General features: G+C 33.6%; 1 protein-coding gene across 2 annotated transcripts in view; it reads left to right on the plus strand.

Annotated features, from left to right (window-relative positions):
* CSMD3 (CUB and Sushi multiple domains 3) overlaps positions 1 to 24,701 on the plus strand; it is a 1,186,187-nt gene that overhangs the window by 827,657 nt on the left and 333,829 nt on the right. For both annotated transcript variants that reach the window (XM_082364543.1, XM_082364544.1), the window contains 2 exons: positions 12,314 to 12,483; positions 24,433 to 24,589. In XM_082364543.1, coding sequence (XP_082220669.1) covers positions 12,314 to 12,483; positions 24,433 to 24,589 — 327 coding nt within the window. The remainder of the gene's footprint in view (positions 1 to 12,313; positions 12,484 to 24,432; positions 24,590 to 24,701) is intronic.

Raw genomic sequence — 24,701 nt, forward strand, 5'->3', positions numbered from 1 at the left:
ACTGGTACAGAGAAGACCAGGGAAGTGGAACAGTTTCTTATTCACAATCATGCAGACCTTAGTTCTCTTAAAATAAAAATTCCGTGTTTATATATCTGTCATACCCGGTTGGTAATGCCTCTTAAGAACATGAGGAACGTAATGAGATGAGACATCTCTTAGGAAAACCAAGGGCATTGTACAATTGTTTTTGCAGATTGCACTTCATGCCTTCAAAACCTGATTAAGTTTCACATTCTTTGTGGGCTTTCCTCAACCTCTGCAGGCAAAACTAGTTATTCCATTCACAGTGCTCCCATTGAAGTTGTTCATATGTGTTTTTAGAGCACATAGCACATCACATAGAAATTTATTTAATCTGTTTATTTCACTCCTCTACTCCCAGCAAATAGCACAGTGCCTGCTATGCATTAGAATTTCTATTCATCTATGTGTTTAAAATGTAACATTTTAATTCACAGTGCTATATTTTAGACGCTTACATTTCTGTCACTTAAAGGAAATTTGGATTCTTATATTTTGTATTGACAAATTATTCTGTATTCAGTGTTGTTGTCCAGTAGACACAAGAAGGCACGTTTGCATTTAATTTCATTAGCTAGAATCTGTAATGGGAGTATATAATGACTCAGCGTGTGTTGCCCACAACAAATGCCACACTGGGACCAATGCTTCATACCTAGTTTGAATGCAAAAGCCATCTCCAAAGCCAATAGTCTGTTAAGGATCATGCTTTGGAACAAAACATACAGCTGGCACTACTAACACTTAGCCATCTTGCTTCTGATTGTTTGAATTATTTTTAGATTTCTGGACTTTATGTGTGTGTACATGTGTGGAATCCTAAGTGCTCATTCAAAATTCAACTACTTTTTTCTGAAGATATTTTTTTCTAATTCTTTTATCTATTAATATCAAGAAGATAGCAACTAATTAGTTAACTAAAGTGGCAAAACCCAAGATAGTTCATTTCCTTGGATTAATTTGGTACATTCCATAGAATGTAAGTACTCCCTATGTTTCCTGTAAGGAATGTTTGGAAAGGTATTTAGCAACCAGAAGGTGTACCTGCTGACATATATGTAATCTCGGGCTGGGACTCTAGCTCCTGATTTTTGTATTCACAGATGTAGAATCAAGGCTTACCTACATTATGAGTGGCATTCCTCAGTCATTCTATGCCCTTGAAACCTTAGAAGTTGAGCTAAAACTTTCAATTGTGAAGTTATTTAGAAATCATTAAATCGTTAGCATATTGATTTGCTTCTCTTGACATATTTAATTTGCAAAAAAAGTTTCAGTCCATAGTAAATCCTCTCACATCTTAAAAACTCACCTAAAATGCCACATTTTTCAAAAATTAGTTATAGTTTGCTTTACAGTATATGACTATAATTATTGGAGTACTTAGCATGGTGCATTTTAATACAGTTTGAGGAGGAAAGCATGAAGCTTTTTCCCGAATTGAAATTGTGACATAATATACATTGAACAAAGAGAAGGCCTGAAGTCTACTCCTTTCATCCTCTGGAGTATAGCTAAGCGATGAGAATCAGAAATGACGCTCAGCTGATGGAGGGACAGTCACACCTAGGGACTTGCCTTATGAGTTTTGTTTTGTTTTTGTTTGTTTTGTTTTTTAGGGACTGGGGAGGGATCTGTTTCAGGATTTCTGCAGAACTGGAGGGGTACTAGTCAAAATGGCCTTTGGCCACTTATTTATTGGTTATTTAGATCATGTTATACAATTGTTGTTTATCACCACTAAGAAGGGAAGAAGTGGTGAAATCAACAACAACTTGGATTTCAAACAGCTGGGAAAATCTCATATTTACCACTACCCTTTCAAACTTGATGGTAGGAATTAGGGAACTATCAGAGAACTGGGATTATGTATGTTACCCAAAGGACAGAGATTCTGAGAGACCAAAACATTCCTTTACTTTTTGTTGAGGCTCCTTCATAGTGTTTCTTTAAGTGTGAGAAACAGGGACATCCCTCTGCTCACAAAGGCTGTAACCTAGAGCTTAGGGCAGGATCAACACATCATGCCAGAAATTATTTATAATAAATGCCAAACTTAGTTATGACTCTGTTTGTGGAGATGAGCCTTGGAAACAGTTCTTAAGGGCTTCAGGACTTTTTGAATTGAAAGATAAATATGGTAACCACTCCTGCAACTCCACTTGAAAAAAATCATTTAAATGAAAAGTTGCATGTTACAGTTTGAAAAAAAATATTATTGGTTTTGGAGAGTTTAAGTGGGAATAAAGAACTATCATCTATCTTCAACTGAAAAATTGTGTGTTTTTTTTTCAATACCTGAACTTAGCTAACATATTCCTTAGACATTCGTTATATTATACACTTCCCTCTTTAAACGTGCCCTTTTATATGCTTTAAAATTTTTTGCTTACTATAACATTTGGATCATATAGTTTAGTAGTAGGGAGCACTCAATAGCATAGAAATCACCCTAATATTTAAGAAACCATGTGTCCCTTATTTGCTTCCTTATCCTTCATTTAAAAATATTAGAAAGACTGTGCTCACTCTAAAGTAATACAGAAAAACAAAGAGGAAAATGCATAAAGAAGCTGTCTGCTCCCGTCTCTTGCTTCCATTCTTCCCCAGTCCCAGGAGAGAACTTTATTAATCTTACGCTTAATCTATGACTATTTTAGATGAAAGATATTGTATTTTAATCTCTGAATAGGAAACATGTTTTGAACATCCCTGATACCATTTTTTCACTAAATTTTAAAATAATGAGCCATTTATCTAAAAACTACAATAGAATTTGTTGCTATATTCTTATAGTACTTTTTCTTATATGTATGTTGTTTCATAGTAGTAATCATAGTACATGTGGAATTCAAATCTGTGTCTTCACTTATCACATTAAAAATCACACAGATTTTCCCAAGTAACTTCTTTATTAGTCTAGGTTTAGGATACTAGACTATTAAGTCTTCAGAATCTGAGATGACTTTTGAAAACCCTGCTTAGCCTCTATGTCTGTACTATTGTAACATAAACGTTCAAATCTTAAGTTCAAAAATAACCTAAAAACAAAAAAAAACAAAAACAAAAAACAAAACAACTTCCACAAACATCAACAACAGAAAACCTTTCTTTAAACCTGAGTCACTGCTGGCTATCCTTGTATCTTTCTACCTCCCTTTACAGTGAATATCATTAAAGTCCTTGTCTTACTCTTTTCCTTCCCAACCTCTTAACTACCCAAAGCAGCGAATTTTTAGTATTCATCTTAATTTAACTCTCTCTGATATTTAATACTACTGAGAATTTTTTTCTTGAAACTATCCCCTCCCTATTCTTCCATGATACTACCTTCTGTGAATGTCCCTTTTGCCTCCCACTTAAATTCTGATGCTCCATGAATTCTGGACTTAGTTTGCTCTTCTTCTCAATTCATGTAGTCCCATGACTACAAATATGTCTAGCTGCTTAGTGGACTTCTCCCCATGATATCCCATAGACATACTAAATTCATCACGTACAAAAATAAATTCATCAATGTACACAAAGCCACTCCTCCTTCTATAACTTTTACTTTCAACCTCCTCTTCCTCCATCGTTTTAGTTCAAACTTTCACCATCTTCTAATTGACACACTACAATAAATATTCTCTAGGTTTTCGTCCCTTTAGGAACCCAGGGCTATAATCCATTCCCCATAGAGCTGCCCTAATAGGTTTCTCAAATCTGATCATATTTTTCTCTCCTTAAAACTCTTCAGTGGATCTCCAGTGCCTATGTGATAAAATCTGAATTTCTTAGAACGGCATATGAGCTACTGGTTCTTTTAACTATGTCAATCTCATTTACCCATTTGTGCTTTCATTTTAGCAGTTCCCTTGGCCTGGAATCTCTTTTTCATACATTTTGATTAGTATTGTAATCACTTCTTTGATTCAGATCAAGGGTAACGTATTCCATGAAGTCTTCCCTGACATTATTGTCTCATTGATACTTTAAAATCTATAATTTCCTCATTTTTACCATCCCAGGCCATTGCACAAACTTGTATCACACTAGATTACACATTTGTGCACATACCAGTTTCCCTGTCTGTCTGTCCTCTATACTACATATTACATGAGGATAAGGAACTTATCCTAAAGGCCTAACATAGTACCTGGAATGTCTATAGGTATTATTTGTTAATAATATTATTTTTAATGAGTAAATTAACTTTGCACAGTAGACCCTAAATAGCTGTGTAGGGAAGGAAGAAGCCATGAAAGGACACTGTCAGGTTATCGGAATTCCTCCACACTTTTTCACTGAAAATTGTGTATTTGATTTTAAAAAAAGTTTTGAGCTTATGTCTTGGTAAAAGAATAATTCTGCATGGCAATAATGATTACTGTGATTTTTCACGGTAAAAAAATGAATATAGAAAATGCATTAAAATTGAATTTTTAAGGTGAAAAATAACAAATCCCAAATTAAATTCTTCCAGTGAAAAAATTTTAAGGCACTCTTGATCTGTAAATAACTTTAACAAGCACTAATCTGTGCTTGGATACATGCATGCAGTGTATTTAGAGAGTCTAGAAAGAGAAAGCCAGTTAAGTATCACTGTTGTCTAAGAAAAGCAAAGGCAAGCGAAAAAACCTGACTTTATACAAGTAATACTAATGGTTCTCATATTTTCAGTGGTGGCATAAGGAAATTAATAACTCTTTACACTCTAATTTTCACCCCCTTCTAAGAATCCAAGCACTAAGTACCTATTTGAGAAAAAGAAATCTGACACAACATTTCTAAAGAACAAATGTGGGGACTTCCCTGGAGGTCCAGTGGCTAAGACTCCACACTCCCAACGCAATGGGCAAGGGTTCAATCCCTGGTCGGGGAACTAATGTCCCGTATGCAGCATGCCGTGGCCAAAAACAAAGAAACAAAAGAACAAATGTGTTATTAATACTGCCAAGTCATAAAGGAATATTAGAAGTGTTCCTAAATATATTAAACTTATTAACATATTTTACTATATTTTACAGTTTTAGATGCCCGTTTCAAAAAAATTTAATATCTCTGAAATTAGTATGTATCTCACAATCAATGGCTACCATAGATTATTCACAACATTTTTGCTTTCTTGTAAACATATAAAATAATGATGCCTCTTACAATCAATGGTGTCTTAATTTGATGAAATACAGTAGAAATTAGATATGGAACAAAGTGCGCTCAATTAGCTGATAAAAGCTAAAAAATAAAATAAAGTAAGTTCACATATATGACAGAAAAAAGTGATTGATTTGACTATGGCAGTTTGAATGTCCCCACACCCTCCTATGTGAAACAATCACATATTACCATTATTTTTCCTCTAGTAATAATTTAACATATGGGAAATATATTACTGCTTAATGCTATACCTTACTTGACTTAGCATACCATATGTTTAGGTTCGAAACTTTCTAAGCTTTTGTGAATAATACAGGTCAAGTTTATTTTAATAACTTTCACAGAACAATTTTAAAATAACCCATGGTGCCTTCCAGCATAAAAGAAGAGATTCAACTGCAATGCAGATCTTAAAAATAATTGCAAACGTCACTAGTCATAGACATTTTTCAAATTTCCCAGCCAAGTTACTGAAAAACATTTTACCAGTTTATCTGAAAATATATGACTGTGTGCAATAGACGCTACCAGGTTTTGTTGTTGTTGTTGTTTTTTGGGTTTTTTTTATCCCAGTAATGGAGATTAATGATGCATAGGCTGGCCTGTTTTTTAGTAAGAAAAATATGAAATTCAGTGGGTATCCTTGGTCTACTGAATTCCTCACAGTAGCTATGACTCTTATCACCTGAGTCCAGTACACATATCTCTCCTACTCCAATCCAACCAAAACCACATTCATCAAAGTATTATTTTCAACTCAGCAAAGAGTTTCATATTGGTAACTCAAATAGATTTCTTAATCTGTAGGTTTAAATTTTAAAAATATTTTATATGAGTAGGATTTGTTTTTCACAAAATAAAGGCATCATAATAAACAGCATGTAGACTGGAGATTGCACAGAAAATATTTATATCCTATAAAGAGCCCTGAGGGCCTATTCTCCAAAAATGTTTCCCTAACGCTCTGCTAAATTATGTAATGTTTTCATATTATTAATTCCTGTGATTTAAAGATGACCTCTCAGTTAAAATCAGAGAGAAGAGACATTATCACATGATTAATAGTGATTATTTAACATTGATTATTTTGTAGGAAATTCATATTAACAAATTTAGGCTTTATAAGTTAGTGGCATCAGTTATCAAGAACATATATTCATTCTAGACCAAATAATAAAAACAAGGTGCTGTGCTTATGTTAAGGTAGGGAAAAGTGTCCTTTCTTCACTTCCACAAAACATTGCAAACCCTGAACTCTGAAGCAATACTTTCTAACTCAAAATCTCAAAAAAAATTTTAATGAATGTATCTCATTCAATCTTCTCTATTCTTCATCTTCTGAAACCAACTTAGTGACATTTTCCTTTCATACACACCTTAGAAAAACATTTTTTTCCCCTACCGTAACAGATAAACAACAAAAGAAACCCTACCTCTAACTAAATGTTACACAAAGTTTTTCTAATACTGGGTCTTTTAGTTCTCAGAACCTGTCATGGGCCCCCCATAATGTTTTCAGACATGTTCCTTCTATGTGGGATATTCTTTCTCCCAACCCACCTTCTGCCATCACCCTTAATATCCTCATTTCAGTCCTTCAGGGAAGTGTTGACTTTACTCAGAAGAACAGTCAGGGCTTCCAGTTACATGTTTTCACATACTATATGTTTATTTGAATGATCATGTAGTAAACATCTGTCTTTCCACTGGAAAGTAAGTTACATGAGGAGCTCCAACACTCTGCCTCCCATACGCAGTACAGAATAAGAATTTAATAAATATTTATCAAATGAATCAATCAGTTTTTTCCAAATCAGAGCATATTATTATCTGCTTCTAGCCATTTTAAACATCTTAGTATACATTACCTGCCAAGGTACTCTGTTAAGCTTATATTTATTGTGACAAATGTTTCACAGACACATATTACATTTTGTGTTCAATTTGTCACAGCATCTGACTGAAACCCTAACATTGCCCTGATGCAGTAAGTCACAGATTTGTGTTTGTTCAGTGACAGCTGAATACTGTCCATAAATGTCACTCTGGTGGAAGATGATGGCTATTTTTCAACTCAGCTTTATCACTTGGATTTTAGGACTTCCTTTACTCAAACTCCTCTTTCCTGTGTAGTTGATGGTTTTTGTCTTTTTTTGTTTTTTGAGTAACCTTACCTTCCTACAATCAAATAGCCGTTCCTCTCCTCGCTTGAGGTTAGCTGTTGTGCTGCTAGTTCCTGTTCTCAGTTAATTTTAACACATCTTGAGAGTATTCAGTAACAGTTTGCCAATACTCATATCTTCTCACTTTAAAATGTGCCTTGTAAAAACTTGCTGTGATAGTTATGTCATATACAATGAAAATGTTGTAGTTTGGGTATTTTTCCTGGACATTCATGAACATTGCAGCCATGACTATTTGTGAGAATTATCTCTGATACTTCCACATGACATTGTTTCACTTATTCCTTTCACCATCACAGCCACCCAATGCTGGAAAGAACCATTAACAGTATTATTTAATATCAAGTCATTTTCTTCCTTATTTGGACCCTGAAACTGCATCCCTTGGGGACCAGAGGTGGTGCTTACATGTGGAGAAAACATCATGTACCAAGGCTTAGAGTGTGACACTGTGGCAAAGGGCCAGTAGCTCAGGATAGGTGAATTACAAGGTCCATGGGAAAGAATGGTGGGTAATAGCTAAAAAGGCAGGGGTAACATTATAAATGGCCTTGTTTGGCATTCTGTGGATTTGATTTGCTGATGGTGAGTATTTGTTAGGCAGAAAGTACAGGATCAGATTTGCGTTTGGAAAATATCATTCTTAGCTTATTACACAACAGACATAGAAGTATGTTCATTGCTAGACTGGGGCAGAAGGTCAAACTGTGGAAAGGTAATTGTTAATTTCAACATTTGATCCTGTTCAATTCCAGTTGGCAAGCAAGACTGCTGTAGCCTAGGGGTGGAAAGAAAGCTTATACAGGGCAAATGTTAGTACTACATCGAGTGCTCGGGAGCCAGTGTTTGGTATACTTTAAAATTAAAAGGTAAAATCAAAGATGAGATTCCATGTAAAAATAAGTTTATTAATCACCTAGCTTCTGGAGTTTGGCACTGTGGCTAAATAAGTTCCTCAGTAACTTATTGTTAGTAGAAAATTTTATTGTATTAAAACTCATCAAAAAATAAACTTGTTCATTTTCCTGTATATATAGGTAAAACATTCTGAACAGATTTTTATCATTTTATGTTTCAAGATCTTTCCTTGATATGAGATTATCATTCTGAACATTAATAATTATGTATAATGGAATGCAGATTTATAAGTTATATGTGGGATGAATGTATTCTGACCTCCAGGACATACCCCAGCCTGCACAAAATAATCCTCTTAAGTTTTAATATAATGTCCTTAAATAGTGTGTGCATCAGTTAAAGTGTAAAGAAAAAAGTGAACCAACTACCAGTTTATCTGGGATGGTCTCAATTTACAACTGCTGTGTGGGATAATTATTAATAATGCCTCCTTTCATACTAAAAAAGTACTTTGATCTGGAAGAGAAATTATATGTTCACCCTTTTAACACCATAGGCGATGACTGATAAATAAATCCCAGTGTAAATCCCAGCTCTGATACACAACATTTGTTCAATTTTAGCAAGAAAACTCACTTCGGTGTCTTCACCTATAAAACTGGAGAAAATAAGTTTTACCTTGTGGATTTGTACCTTGTAGATTTGTACCTTTATGAAGAATAAATGCAGAGTTGGCTTTATGGATGTGAAACCCATGCAGTCCCACAGTGGGGGGCTTCATGCTGAGAAGGGCCATGCTTGGTTTAATGCTCTACTGATCTCTTGAAATTGTTAACATGTTTTCAACAAGTGTAGTACATTTTCCTTTTGTACCGGGCCCCATAATTTATGTTGAGTCCTGATTAAATGAGTAATGTGCTAATTTAATCCAAATTTTCTTCCTTCATTCTTCCGTTCTGGTTTAAGTCCTGATTTTATTTCACCAAGTAGAAAATCATTTATAGTCATTTTATAATGGAAATGTCAATGGAAATATTCAATAAACAATCCATAAGAGGTATAGAAAAGTTTCATTTGAGCCAAACAGGATTATAGTCTGGGAGACAGCCTCTCAGATAACTCTGAGGAACTGCTCCAGAGAAACGTGGTTTTCAGCACAGTTTTATATCTTTTCAGAACAAAGAAAGTCAAGCAAGTTGGGGATACATCCCTTCAAGGTTTAAAAAAAAAAAAAAATCAGATCAGCATGTGTACAGCAAGTCAGTATGTCATTGGCACCTGTGAAGGGAGTCTTATTACCAAAGGAGTACCAGCATTGGCATCCCAGGAAAGGAGGCATTTAATCTTTATTTTTAACATGGGCATTCTTTGCTTCTGGTCAGTGTACCCTTTTTTTTTAAATGATTAAAGCAGATGTACAATATATGTCTGGAAAGCCACAAACAGTCTGTTTTAATTAGCATAAAATTCAAGTTAAATAATGTATTAGCCAGAATGATTTCCCCATACCCCAAAATGTGAACATTTCTTCCATTAAAATCAACTGAAAATTAAAATATAACAAAAGCAGGTTAGTGTTCATATGAAAGGAAAATTTCCTTTAAATTTTACACTAAAAACCAGTGTTTATAGAAGGCACTTACTACCTATTCAAATTTTGAGAACATTACAATAAATTATTAGTATATTTTGAAGTAAATTACCATATGGCCTTTATTTAGGGAGGTGTTATATTCAGTTAAAATAATTTTAATATCATAAATAATTCTCCAAAATTAGAAAGAGAGTCCTCTGGCTTTTCACACCTAAGTGTCTTTCTACACCTGAATAGTCACACTGGGGACAGTATAAATATCCTAAACTATTTTTCTTTGTATACAACATGATGCCACCATTAGTACTTATACTTAAAATATTCATAATGATAGCTTTAATTTATCGAGCTCTTGTTATATGCCAGTTTCCTGCTAAATGCTCTACATGTATTATCTACATATAATAACACACACACACACATACACACACACAAACATCCCTATGAAGAGGGTATTATTATTTCCATCATAATAATAACAATATTGAGGCTTAGAGAGAATAAATAACTTGCCAAAGCCATATAGATAGACGATAGAGCTTAATTTTGAAGCTAATCTCTGAATTTTAAAGCCTGAGCTGCTAATCAGTGTTTCAGTATTTTGCAAGCTGGCATCCAAGGACATATTCTCAGAATTACATGGTTCTATAACATAGTTTAAAACTGTCTGCATTCCCTAATAAATAATCTTACTGATAAACGTATATGTGTATTCTGGATCATCTGTATGACCTGGAAACTTTTGTCTCCATGCCTTCACAAGCATGCCTAGATTCTAATAAGCTAGTGAGGAAGAAACGAGGCAGATTTAAAATGTAAATGATTCCTCTAAGATCAGGAACAAGACAAGGATATCTACTCTCGTCACTTTTATTCAACATAGTTTTGGAAGTCCTAGCCACGACAGTCAGAGAAAAAAAAAGAAATGAAAGGAATCCAAATTGGAAAATTAGAAGTAAAACTGTCACTGTTTGCAGATGACATGATACTTACATAGAAAATCCTAAAGATGCTACCAGAAAGTTACTAGAGCTTATCAATGAATTTGGTAAAGTTGCAGCATACATAATTAATACACAGAAATCTCTTGCATTCCTATACACTAACAGTGAAAGATCAGAAAGAGAGATGAAGGAAACAATCCCTTTTACCATCACATCAAAAAGAGTAAAATACCTAGGAATAAACCTACCTAAGGAGACAAAAGACCTGTACTCCAAAAACTATAAGACACTGATGAAAGGAATCAGACATGACACAAACAGATGGAGAGATATACTATATTCTTGGACTGAAAGAATCAATATTGTGAAAATGACTATACTACCCAAAGCAATCTACAGATTCAGCGCAATCCCTATCAAATTACCAATGGCATTTTTCACAGAATTAGAACAAAAAAATGTACAATTTGTGTGTAAACACAAAAGACCCCAAATAGCCAAAGCAATCTTGAGAAAGAAAAATGGAGCTGGAGGAATCAGGCTCCCTGACTTCAGACTATACTACAAAGCTACAGTAATCAAGACAGTATTGTGTTGGCACAAAAATAGAAATATAGATCAATGGAACAGGATAGAAAGTCCAGAGATAAATCCATGCACCTATGGTCACCTAATCTATGACAAAGGAGGGAAGAATATTCAATGGAGAAAAGACAGTCCCTTCAATAAGTGGTTCTGGGAAAACTGGACAGCTACATGTACAAAAATGAAATTAGAACACTCCCTAACATCATACACAAAAATAAACTCAAAATGGATTAAAGACCTAAATGTAAGGCTGATGCTATAAAACTCTTTAAATATTATTAAAATAGAAATAATTTAAATCAATATTGGCAGTTTATGAATTTTTTGTTTTTGTTTTACCTTAAAAGGTCTTGAAGAAGCTTTATTGGGTGACACTTCATGTGACTAGTTGATTGTTAGCATCATATCACTAGTTCTTATTATTATTTTATGCTTTGTTAAAATAGTATTATTATTATTGATATTATACTGACTGCTCCATCTTGATCATTTTCATTTCCTCATTAGGTTTATTTCTTTTGCCTGATTTTTGTTAATATTTAAGTATTTAAACAGTAAAGCATTTAAAGGTAAAGAATCATTCTAAAATGAAATTGATCTCTCCCCTTTTTTTATACTTTAAAGTAAGTAAACTATAAATTTAAACATAATAAATTAATCAGAGACCTACAAACTTAAAATACATCCTGAAAATCTTTTGCCCTCATCCTTTTCCATGCTATCCTTTCATCCAAGGGGGGGAAATACTGAAACTATTGTGTATTTCTATTTATGTACAGTGTTCTGTCCAGAGGCAGTAGTTCCTTCTTCCCATCTATTATATGAGAGGGAGTGAAAAATCTACAATGTAAAGCCCTTCTATACTTTATTTTCACGTTAGGCTCTAGTTAAAATAAAATGCATTTACACTTCCATACATTACATTACTTGAAATGATAATGCTTTCTATTAAACTGTACTTCAATATTCTGTTTTACCTGCAGCTGAATGTGGTGCATCTGCAACAAGTAATGAAGGAATTCTGCTCTCTCCAAATTATCCACTCAACTATGAAAACAACCATGAATGCATTTATAGTATTCAGGTTCAAGCAGGAAAGGGAATCAATATTTCAGCCAGAACATTTCATTTAGCACAAGGAGATGTTCTTAAGGTAGGTGAACTCAGAATATTTATATTTTGATCATTTTAGTCATTAAATATACATTAATACATATATACATGTATATGATATATATGTATATATAATCAACCATAAGTTGATTCTGCCATTCATAGATTTAAATTATACATTATTTCCCATTTTCCTGTCAGTATTTTTACTGAGATAGAATGTTTTGTTTCTAATGTTTATTTATAATAAGTAAATTTTGATTTTATGATACATGAATCTTTTTTCATGACATAAACCCATTTATAATATTGTTTTAAAAAGCAAAATACAGAAGTTTTTGTAATAGAAGAAAAAAGAAAATGTCTAGTGAAAATGCCCTAGTATATTACCAATAGCTATTCACTTCCTCTACTCCAGTAGTCTCTCCTATGCTTTGTAATTTAGTTTCTGAACCCAATTTGCTACATAGCTGTTTTCTTTTTTTTAACATCTTTATTGGAGTATAATTGCTTTATAATGGTGTGTTAGTTTCTGCTTTATAACAAAGTGAATCAGCTATACATATATATGTATCCCCATATCTCCTCCCTCTTGCATCTCCCTCCCACCCTCCCTATCCCACCCCTCTAGGTGGTCACAAAGCACTGAGCTGATCTCCCTGTGCTACGTGGCTGCTTCCCACTAGCTATCTATTTTACATTTGGTAGTATATATAAGTCCATGCCACTCTCTCACTTCGTCCCAGCTTACCCTTACCCCTTCCCGTGTCCTCAAGTCCATTCTCTACGTCTGTGTCTTTATTTCTGTCCTGCCCCTAGGTTCTTCAGAACCATTTATTTTTTTGATACATGAATTTTAATGTTTCAATAACACCAAAATAAGAACACTTTCATGCCAAATATATTATATTCAATAAATATTATCTATGAAACATAATTAATCCATAAATGGACATTTATTTATTTTATTTTGATGTTTATTAAGTAACATTTCTGTTGATACATAGATAACTCTGCATTTATGACTATGAAAAAGTTTATAATTTATGAATATATCTAACAATATCTATAAATTATTTAAGAAAAAATATACCTTGTTGATAATAAACATTTAGGACAAAATTTGTTAATTTATTTAAAAATTTTGAAATAATCGAATTTAAAGATACAATTGAAGGGAGTTCCCTGGTGGCTAGTGGTCAGGACTCAGTGCTTTCACTGCTGTGGCCACAGGTTCAGTTCCTAGGTGGGGAACTAAGATCCTGCAAGTGGCACGGTGCTGCCAAGAGAAATTTTTTTTAATGATACAATTTTAGGCAAATGAATATTTTCATACTTGCTGCTCCATATTTTTCAAAGTAAGTGTTTTGATAAATACAGTTTATATTCATTATCGGAATAAAAGTAAACACTTCTATAAAATCACATTTAAATATTTAAAAAATGATCACATACATTTTTTTCTCATTATCAAGATTTCATTAATCCAGGTAAGAAATTCAACATATTTCTGTTTTCACAAATCTTGAAAAAAATTGTGATATCCCAGGTTGATTGGGGGATTTTTATTTAAGCAATGATTTTAAGGTTGTTGGTTATGTCCTTCTTTTAAAAAGAATATTAATTTGATGATAATTGATGGTTCTCTAACACAAACAGTTCTGTATGCTTGCAAGATTTGTATAGACATGGGAAAGATTTCCTGCAATACACTTAGATATATACAATTTTAGTATTAATTTAGAGCCATTCCCGTTTTTTGTGCTTTTCCTCAATAGGCAACAGAAATTCACTGTATTATATCTTCAACTTCCAGTTCATTGTTTGGATTTTCCTGTTAAAATAAGTTTATTTGCTAAATTGGAGTCAACATTGAGATTAATGGGATGCTTGTACTTAGAATTAAGGCAGTGGTTATTTATTTATTTATTTGTTTGTTTGTTTGGCTAACTGTAGGGAAAAAATGTATCAAGGTGTAGGTCAGAAATATGAGTGTAGCTACTAAACTGTATCACATAAGCAACAATAATAAACATGTATTTATAAGTTAAAAGTCAGGAAATGCTTCCCCATGCCTACCACAATCCTTCCTAAAATATTTCTGTGCTCTCAGTGATGCTTGAAATTTCTACATTACTTTTCCATACTGAATGATGTTTATTATTTGGAAAATTCATTAGGGATAACAAGTGATGCTTTTTTAAAAAATAGCCCTAATATGTTTCTCAGAGTGCTTTCTAACGTATTACTTATTTGGAGTAAGGTCATATGCATTTGTGATGTGTGTTCCCTTGAGGAAGGATGGGACCTCAGTAATAAGTGACAGTGTGAGGGGATGTGATGGTGAGAGACAAAGGAAAGCAGAAAAACTCAATTTAAGACCCTTTTGTGGATTTCATTAAATAGCAATTTTTCTTTCATGAGTGAAAGGATGAAAATTTATATTCCCAGAAATATTTTAAAAATTATATCTTTCCTAGAATAAATATATGTTTTCCAAAGTTGAAAAGATTATATACTAAAATTAACCTGGAAACACACCAATTTGATTATCCTTCTACTGATAGTCTAACCTGGGATTTATTCTAAATTATCACTTTAAAAGAACTTCAGTAAGCCATACTACAGAGATGGTTTGGGATGGGCTTTTAAACGCTGTCTGTCTTCATGGTCTCTCCACCAGTGTAAGATGTAAAATGCTTGTATGTTATTCTTCTCATTAATTCCATGGACGACTATTAGGTCAAAGATACCTACTGACACAGGCACAGTTAGGCATGCACAAACAGACAATGTACTCTGCAAAGGACAAATGATTACTTCTCAAAGACTGTTAAGCCCAGAGTCCTCTCAGGATGGAAGGTAATTTGCCTAACTGCAAATTAATCCATGAGAGCCCATCCTCATCCCCAGCACTTTCCAATATTAAACCTAGTAGAGTCAGTTCTCTTTCTCCATTCCAACTAAGACATAAGAAGAAATAAGAAAAAAAAATAGCCCATTATGGAACTCTCTGCCCCTTGACTGAGAGATTTAAAAGCATTGTTTTTCTTTATGTGGTAGGATCGGCTACATTCTTTGGAATGACATTCTCTTGTAATCTTTACATGAGTATAAGGCTTGGAAGAAGGTTTGTTTTTTTCTGGTTTCACTTACTATATAACATCACTGTATTGGATTCTGATAAAAACAAACCAGCAACAACAATAAAAAACAATGTGTGTTATTTATCTATATTTATACACACACAAAAACAACTTTCCAGTAGCTCATCATCTAGGATGATGCTTGTTTACTCACTCACCCACTCTCTCTCTCCCTCCTCCTTCTTTTTATAAACACCTTAGTTATTTATAACCACACTAGCAAAGTTTCAGTAGATCTGGGGAAAGTTGGTTCAGTTGGTTTGCACCTGGGATTAAGGAATTTTATAAAGCTCTCCAGATTATGTGATGACCAGCAGGTTTGGGAATTATGAATATATCTTTCCTTGGTTCTGTTACTTTCAATGGGCAATATTGAACTTCCCAATCCCTCACTCAAAATATGTAACTTAATTAATTCTTTTAATTAACATTTATAGGTGGTGTTTATTATATGTAGGCTCTAAACTGTCAATAATGAATAGCTCTCCTTGTCAGCTGGATAGGAAAAAAGCTGAATACCAATCAGAAATACTATTTATTTATTTATTTTATTTATGGCTGTGTTGGGTCTTCGTTTCTGTGCGAGGGCTTTCTCTAGCTGCGGCAAGTGGGGGCCACTCTTCATCGCGGTGCGCGGGCCTCTCACTATCGCGGCCTCTCTCGTTGCGGAGCACAGGCTCCAGACGCGCAGGCTCAGTAGTTGTGGCTCACGGGCCCAGTTGCTCCACGGCATGTGGGATCTTCCCAGACCAGGGCTCGAACCCGTGTCCCTTGCATTGGCAGGCAGATTCTCAACCACTGCGCCACCAGGGAAGCCCCAGAACTACTATTTATGTTTTTGTTGTCACTGTGTTTGTTTTTATTTTCAGAAAAAGACTAAGCACTATGTTTAGATAAAGAAATGTAGCAGGGAAATAATTCAAGACAATCTTTTTACCACAGTCAGCATTGTGAAGTTTAAAGACTTATTTCTTACGCAAAATGTAGACTAAATGGATTATTATGGAGAAGAGCTAGTAAAATATCCCCCAAAAATTGGTTTTGAGAGTCCAAAAGTAAAGGTTAGGAGATGTATATCATATTTATTAAAAACTAGATAGTTGAAGGACTTAATAACATTCTTTTAGAAATATGATGAGAAGGTTATTAATGTGTTGCTATTGTTGTTTTCTAAGACGTATTATTTTTAAGCTGTTTCATAACCTATTGGTGAAGCTTTGGCAGTACCACTTGTGAGAGCCTATTGTTAAATTTTCAGTACTTTTGTGAGCTGGTTGTTAAACATAGCCATTATTAAAAATTAAATTGTTACAATTGGATTACAATTAAATTAAAAAATAAAGGTAATAAATGCAACTTTTCATTTCCTAATTATTTTACTACTGTAACTATTATCTGTGCTTTTGGGGTTAGTTATATATACTGTATCTGTGTGGTGGAAATACTATGTCAGGTTGTCCATCTCTTCCCAGCTCTGTATTCAACAATGTCACATTGATAGCTTGATATTAGCCATAGTAAGGGTTTACACTGCAGAAACTGGCAAATACTACAAGCCCTGACTTGATTTATTGCTTTGCTCATTGTCAGTACATAAGTAGAAACGGGTTGTATCTGTAGCCATTATATTATGAATAGCACAAAAAATTGAGAAAATATCTTTTCTAGTATTTGAAAACTATATTCAGTTTAGCAAAGAAGTTGCTCATATAATTTACAAACCAGTGACATTCTGATATAACATCGTTTTTGATGTTTCATTTTCATCTTACTTGTTAACAAAAAAATCAAGCAATAGGGCTTCCCTGGTGGTGCAGTGGTTAAGAATCCACCTGCCAATGCAGGGGACACTGGTTCGAGCCCTGGTCCGGGAAGATCCCACATGCCGCGGAGCAACTAAGCCCGTGTGCTACAACTACTGAGCCTGTGCTCTAGAGCCCACGAGCTGCAAATACTGAGCCTGTGTGACACAACTGCTGAAGCCTGTGCACCTAGAGTCCATGCTTTGCAACAAGAGAAGCCACCGCAATGAGAAGCCCGCACACCTCAAAGAAGAGTAGCCCCTGCTCGCTGCAACTAGAGGAAGCCTGCATGCAGCAACAAAGACCCAATACAGTCAAAAATAAATAAATAAAAATAAATTTTTTAAAAAAATCAAGCAATGTTCATTTAAGAACAACTTTTGTCTGTAAGTTGCAGTTATAAGTTGCAGCTACAAAAGTTTGGCAAAAAATACTGAAAGCACTCTGTAAGAATCAATTAGCTCTATGGAATCTACAATAATGAGTATTGTATATTTTATTCCTGTGTATAAATAGCATGCTACACATTCCTTAAATCAGTGATTCACAAATGACAGTTTGTGAGCCAAATCAGACTGACACCTCTTTCTGTAAATACAGTTTTAATAGGAGAAAGCTATGTTTATTCATTCACATATTGTCTACAGCTGCTTCTGTGCTAGAAGGGCAGTATTGAGTAGTTGTCACAGAGATGTTAACAGCCTAAAATATTTACTATCTAAACCTTTTCAGAAAAAGTCTGTCAATCTCTCTTTATATCAATAAAATTTACTTAAAAAACATATATATGGGTATGTACATTCACCAGTTTGGTTTGTTTGAGAGCTGGGTTTTAAATATTTTCTAGCACACCAGTGATCTCATAAGTCTACCACATGTATCTACTAACTCTGCTTGTTGTTCACTGGTAATCCTCTGTTATTTCTCCCTTCAAAAGCACTCTGTAAATATCCATTTGTATAGAGTGCTATGATAGGCCTCATAAAACCCTTCCTTTTCTCCCCTACTGAGGATCACAGAAGTGAAATGATGTGTGACATTCCAATCAGCTTTGATGGTAGAGCTGGGACCACAAAGCTAAGGCCCCTGAAAACCTGACCCCTCATTGCATTCTCAACTCCCTCCCTGATACATACTAACTCTCATAATTGAGTACACATTATATAGCTATTGTGAAGACAAATATTTGAGTACAAACAAATGTTTTCTTCTCTGTTACATATCATCTTTGGAGAGAACATAATAAGATTTAAAATATTGTCCTTTTTAACAATTGTAAAAATTATTTTTTCTTTTTCATTCAAAATTTGAACTCTAGCTCAACTTATTAGAAAAAATGATTTAAATTCCAAATCAACCTATAAAACAAATGGCCAAAATGAAAATTCTAGTATTCAGGAGCAGGAATGATTTGAAGGTTTGTATGATTATACTCACATGCATGTGTAATTTCTCTCTTTTTATTTTACTTTTTTATGTACTTTTTGCTCTTGGGTTCAGATAATAGCTTATTTGCTAAATTCACTAGAGAAATGACTGGGAATATACTTTCTAATCATACATTTATTATGTCATTAACAACAACAACAGTTTTAAGTGTCCATAAGCAGTTCATCATAATAGGGTTTGAACTTCCAGATGTAGGAGGGTCTGTACACCATAACTAATTTCAGGCCCTGATCCATTAAAAAAGGTTTGATAATTGAAACATGGCAGTATTAAGTTCTAGTCTGTTCTAGTGTAGGACTACCAAATTAATTGCAACCTTATAACAAATTAGAGTCTTATCAAAGAGCTTCATTAATGTTATAAAAGCCCTCAATGCCTTTCACAATATTAATTCTTAAGAAAACTTGAAATTCTACATTTGACATAAAAGTAAGTCTTCATTATCTGAATTAGGCTCTGAGTAACTATTTCTATTGTGAGCCCCAGAGTCCTCTCCCTTTCAATTAAAAAGTATACTATTATAATTAGCTTAGTCTTTTTTAGCTTTCTAAATTTCTGAAAAATAAAAATAGATATTAAGACATATCTTAAAAATAATAATATATTTTAGAAAAAGGAAAATAGGCTCAAATAAATAAAAACATACTTAAAGATCCTGATTTTAAGTAGAAAAGTAATGAGAAATAATCTCAAAATTTCTATGTGGTTCTGATCAGACCCAATATAATCACTCTGTACTGTAAATTTATTTTTAAATGAAAGGCACATTTTGTTTGTTTTATTTTCTTATTTGTATGATTGCATTCATGTCTACTTCAAATGTAATTTGTCTTTGGCTACACTGCTTTGTCCTTCCATGTTGCCTTTATGCCCCCATATATATTTGAATACATTTGAAGGATTTTATTTACAAGTTAAACAGCATGGACTTGATCATAGCTATAAAACTCTTCTCTTTTTAAAGCCTTCCTAATTAACACTTGCTTTTCATTTTGATTTAACAATTTTATACATGCTTCCAAAATTTCGTAGCTGAATGATCACACTTCATTTTACTTTGATAATTATAGTGGTCCTTCTACATTATTTGTTTCCCACCATCTGACTTTACATTGTTAAATAAATTGTAGTTAATTTTGATGCTGAATTAGATCATCCCAGCTGAGCTTAAGATAATTATTTTCATTTGAAAATATTAGCTCCTTTCTCATACCTGCTTCTCCAATGATTATTTTAAAAATTAGTTCTTAAAGAAAGTTTCTTTTGAAAAAGAAAAATGTATGCTTCTATCTAGAAAAATAGAAAAATTCAATACAAATATGTATCTCTTGTGGCAGACAATATTGTGTTATTTTTTTTAATCTCCTTCAGGTTAAGAAGGAACTAAATATGTGTTGAATTATCTTGTTACTTTTTTCATTATTATACATAGGAATGATTTATATATATGGAGTAAAATAATGGTTTCTGCTATCATTAAATTTTTTTTTTTTCATTCCCACTGAAATTTGGGGAAAAAAAGTTAGGGGAGACCTTTTTTAAAAATTAAAAATAAATTTCAATTCCTATTTACTCAATTGCAACAATTAGTTATTTAGTTTATATTTCCCCTTTATTTGGCTGTTTTCGACAAACTGAAAGTTCTTAAAATGTATCCATACATGAAAGCAGAACTAGTTGACTCCAAGAAAAAATTATTTATATTTAACATACAAATGAAATTGTATGTTGGTCAGCAGTAAGAGAAATAAAAGGAAAATGTTCTATAGAGTTACCTTGAAAGTGTTAACCACAAATAAGATCCACTGGATCAGTTGGTTACATGGTTTGACAGTGAATGTGTAGCTCCAACCACAGGATTTATAAACTACAGCATATATAGAGTTATACACATAACTGTATTCAGAAGCAGATTTCTGAGCATATTGAACATTTGAAACACAGACACAAAAGTTGCATTTTCTGACACACAATGTTTCCTTGTCTCTGAATTATTGCTGATGGCTACTATTCTTAAGGAATGAAAAGTTGACTCCTATGTAATCAAACAAAAAAAATTCCTGAGCTAACAAGCCTCAACATTTGGTTCAGCTTTGTTGAAGACAAATTCTTGCTGATAACTAAAACAGATGAATTTGTATGATAAATTAGATTCCACAAGGGGTTCCTGGTACTCCCATATAATTTTAGGAAATTAGTCCATACAGCCCTTTATCTAGCAGTCAAATACTCTTTTAACAGTCAACACATTTTTTAAAAAATTGACAGAAAGACCTTTTAAAACAAAGAGGGAGACCAGTAAGGTGTTTGCTGTTAGGAATTCAGTGAGCATGTTGGATTGATTTTACAACTCATTTCCTCTCTTTCTTATTTCCACTCCCTCTCAGTGGTAATAAAATAACAAGTAAATAAACTGGTGGAGCCTGGAGGGTGCATATGAAGCTATAGATTCCCTCAGGCACAAAGGGAGAGAGCAGGAAACGCCTGGACACTGGAGACTTCAGAAAGTCTGTGCAGAAAAGTTATAGAGTAAGGTTGTTAGGAAAGGATACTAGGGGCTCTGAACAAAAGCTACATTTGTATAGCAGTTAAATAAAAGCATTGTTGTCTTTACAACATCTAAAACCTGTATCAGTAATAAGGAAACATAAAACTATAACTACCTAAAGATATACACATAGTTAATGGAATTCAGGAACCAGAAGTAAGAAAGACCAAGTTAAATACATAAAACAAATGAGATATCTTAAGATAATGCAATTTGAGTACCAAAAACAGAGAATGGGGGAGGGAAGAAGGGGGAGAGAGAGAGACAAACAGACGGACTGACTTTCTAGAACTTGACCAATGATTTAAAAATTTAAGATTTAAATAGAAGACCTAAAAAGAGATTAGTTACTGCTGAAAATCTAATTGTTAGTATGGAAGATCCAGTGGAAGATAAGCCATAATACAGAGGAAAGATAGATAAATTTCAGAAGAAAAAAATGTAAAAGAATTGCAACACAGTTTTGGAGACTGAATATGTAAATAATAGGCATTCAAGGTGGAAAATAAAATAATAAAATTGACAAGGAATAATTAAATAAACAAAAACTCAGGAATATGTCCTTGAATTGAAGAATACCTTGAATCTGTAGAAAGCAGAGTCTCATTGTTTTATTTGAATAATCCAGATTTTGAAATATAGTAAAATATTTCCAGTTCACTTTGTTAAATTAACATAAACTTAATACTAAAACCTGTAAGGATAATTTGATAAAAAGAAAAAAAGTTATACATCAGTTTTTATTTACAAATTGTAGAAAACATTCTAAATAGATGATCAAGTTAAATCCAACAATTTAGCACAAGAAAAATATATCATGTAAATTAATATAATAATAATAAAAGTTTCCTCATGTACCACCTAAATATCATCTCCTAGGTGACATGAATACCACTTTGGGGGAACATTGGTGCTATGACAAGATTACGGGATTAGGAGTTTAGCGACATAATTTTTACTCTTATGACAGGTCAGAAGTAAGGCAATTTCAGGCAAGAGACAAGTAACTTTCAGAAGTATTTCTCAGTTATTCTATTCATTATCATTCACAGAAGGAGCCCCAAGCTCCAACTTCATGAAACTAAGTACTGTGGAATGAGATTTGTCAGAGTTGGTCTTTGTAGGACCACAAATCATCATAATATCCAAGATTTTATGAACTCTAAGAACCAATTTTCACACCCTTGGGGGTAATAACTACCACATTAAGAATGTGTGCCTTACCATCATCAAAAAATCTAGAAACAATAAATGCTGGAGAGGGTGTGGAGAAAAGGGAACACTCTGGCACTGTTGGTGGGAATGTAAATTGATACAGCCACTATGGAGAACAGTATGGAGGTTCCTTAAAAAACTAAAAATAGAACTACCATACGACCCAGCAATCCCACTACTGGGCATATACCCTGAGAAAACCATAACTCAAAAAGAGTCATGTACCAAAATGTTCATTGCAGCTCTATTTACAATAGCCAGGACATGGAAGCAACCTAAGTGTCCATCATCGGATGAATGGATAAAGAAGATGTGGCACATATATACAATGGAATATTACTCAGCCATAAAAAGAAATGAAATGGAGGTATTTGTAATGAGGTGGATGAAGTCAGACTCTGTCATACAGAGTGAAGTAAGTCAGAAAGAGAAAAACAAATACAGTATGCTAACACATATATATGGAATCTAAGGGGAAAAAAAAGGTCATGAAGAACCTAGTGGCAAGACGGGAATAAAGACACAGACCTACTAGAGAATGGACTTGAGGATAGGGGGAGGGGGAGGGGTGAGATGTGACAGGGTGAGAGAGTGGCATGGACATACATACACTACCAAATGTAAAATAGATAGCTAGTGGGAAGCAGCCGCATAGCACAGGGAGATCAGCTCGGTGCTTTGTGACCACCTAGAGGTGTGGGATAGGGAGGGTGGGAGGGAGGGAGATATGAGAGGGAAGAGATATGGGGACATATGTATATGTATAACTGATTCACTTTGTTATAAAGCAGAAACTAACACACCATTGTAAAGCAATTATACTTCAATAAAGATGTTTAAAAAAAAAAAAAGGAATGTGTGCCTTAAAGGAAAAAGAATAGTAATATGCATTGTTGGCAAACCCTCAGTTTAATTACTGTACACTTTTTGGAAAATAATCTGACAATACATGAACATTTTAGCCCCCAAATTCAATATATTGAAAACTTTCTTACTGAAATACAAGTACCAAAAAAGAAATGTGAAATAACATCTAAAGGGTGTTTATTTCAGCATTACTTTAAAGTGGCAAAAAACTTTAGTTTATTAATATATGGAATGGTAGTGCAAGTTGTGATAGTGCCATTGAATGAAATATTACACAGCTCTCAAAAGTAAGAATCTCTATCCACTGACCTGAAGAAATGTCTATAATGCTTTGATAAAATAAAAGCAAATTAGAGGGCAATGAGAAGCTACACCTTCTGAAGAATGGGAATGAGGTAGGGAGCTTTGGGAACATATCAGTTTTGCTTTGTATACTTTTGCCTTGTTAAATCAGCTTCTAAATGCATTTAGTACTATTTTAACATTTTAAAAGTGTCAGATATGAAATAAAGGGCATGGGTAAATAGAAGATGCAAAAGAAGCAAGTACATTTTATATTAATCACGTTATTAGAAAAGCAGGTGTTTGGTGCCCTTGAGCAAGTTTAGAAAAACAACCAACCAACCAACCAGTCTTAGAAACCAAACTTTCTGTAGGTATTCTCAATTTTAAATTGTCTGCCATTAGAAGCATTGTTTTTATAAGAACAAAAGCTTTATAACATGATTTTGAGTTTTACTTAGTGTCTGCTGAGCTTGGAATATTAAAATTACCCATGTGGTGTCTAACTTTCTTACCCTGATATTTGTAGGAATTCATATATGCCGTTGTTCTTGGGAAACAGGTAGTGACCTGATTTACGAAGAGTGTAATAATTTCATTTTCTTCACAGATATAAATACATGCTCTGAATTGGTTATTACTGGCAAATTTACATTTTAATTGTAAATATATTTTTGCAGATTTATGATGGAAAAGATAAAACAACTCATCTACTAGGTGCTTTTACTGGCGCATCTATGCGAGGACTGACCCTTAGTAGTACTTCAAACCAGCTCTGGCTAGAATTTAATTCTGATTCTGAAGGGACAGATGAAGGCTTTCAACTTGTCTATACCAGTAAGTATTTTGGAAGAAAAAAAAAAGGCCAAACACTGATGCTAAATATTTATTAAATAATTGCAGTACACCAGGTGAAGTAATATTCAACATCTGATTATCAATTTGCTGT

The sequence above is a fragment of the Balaenoptera borealis genome (genome assembly GCF_965194805.1).
Source record: "Balaenoptera borealis genome assembly, chromosome: 17".
Taxonomy (NCBI): domain Eukaryota; kingdom Metazoa; phylum Chordata; class Mammalia; order Artiodactyla; family Balaenopteridae; genus Balaenoptera; species Balaenoptera borealis.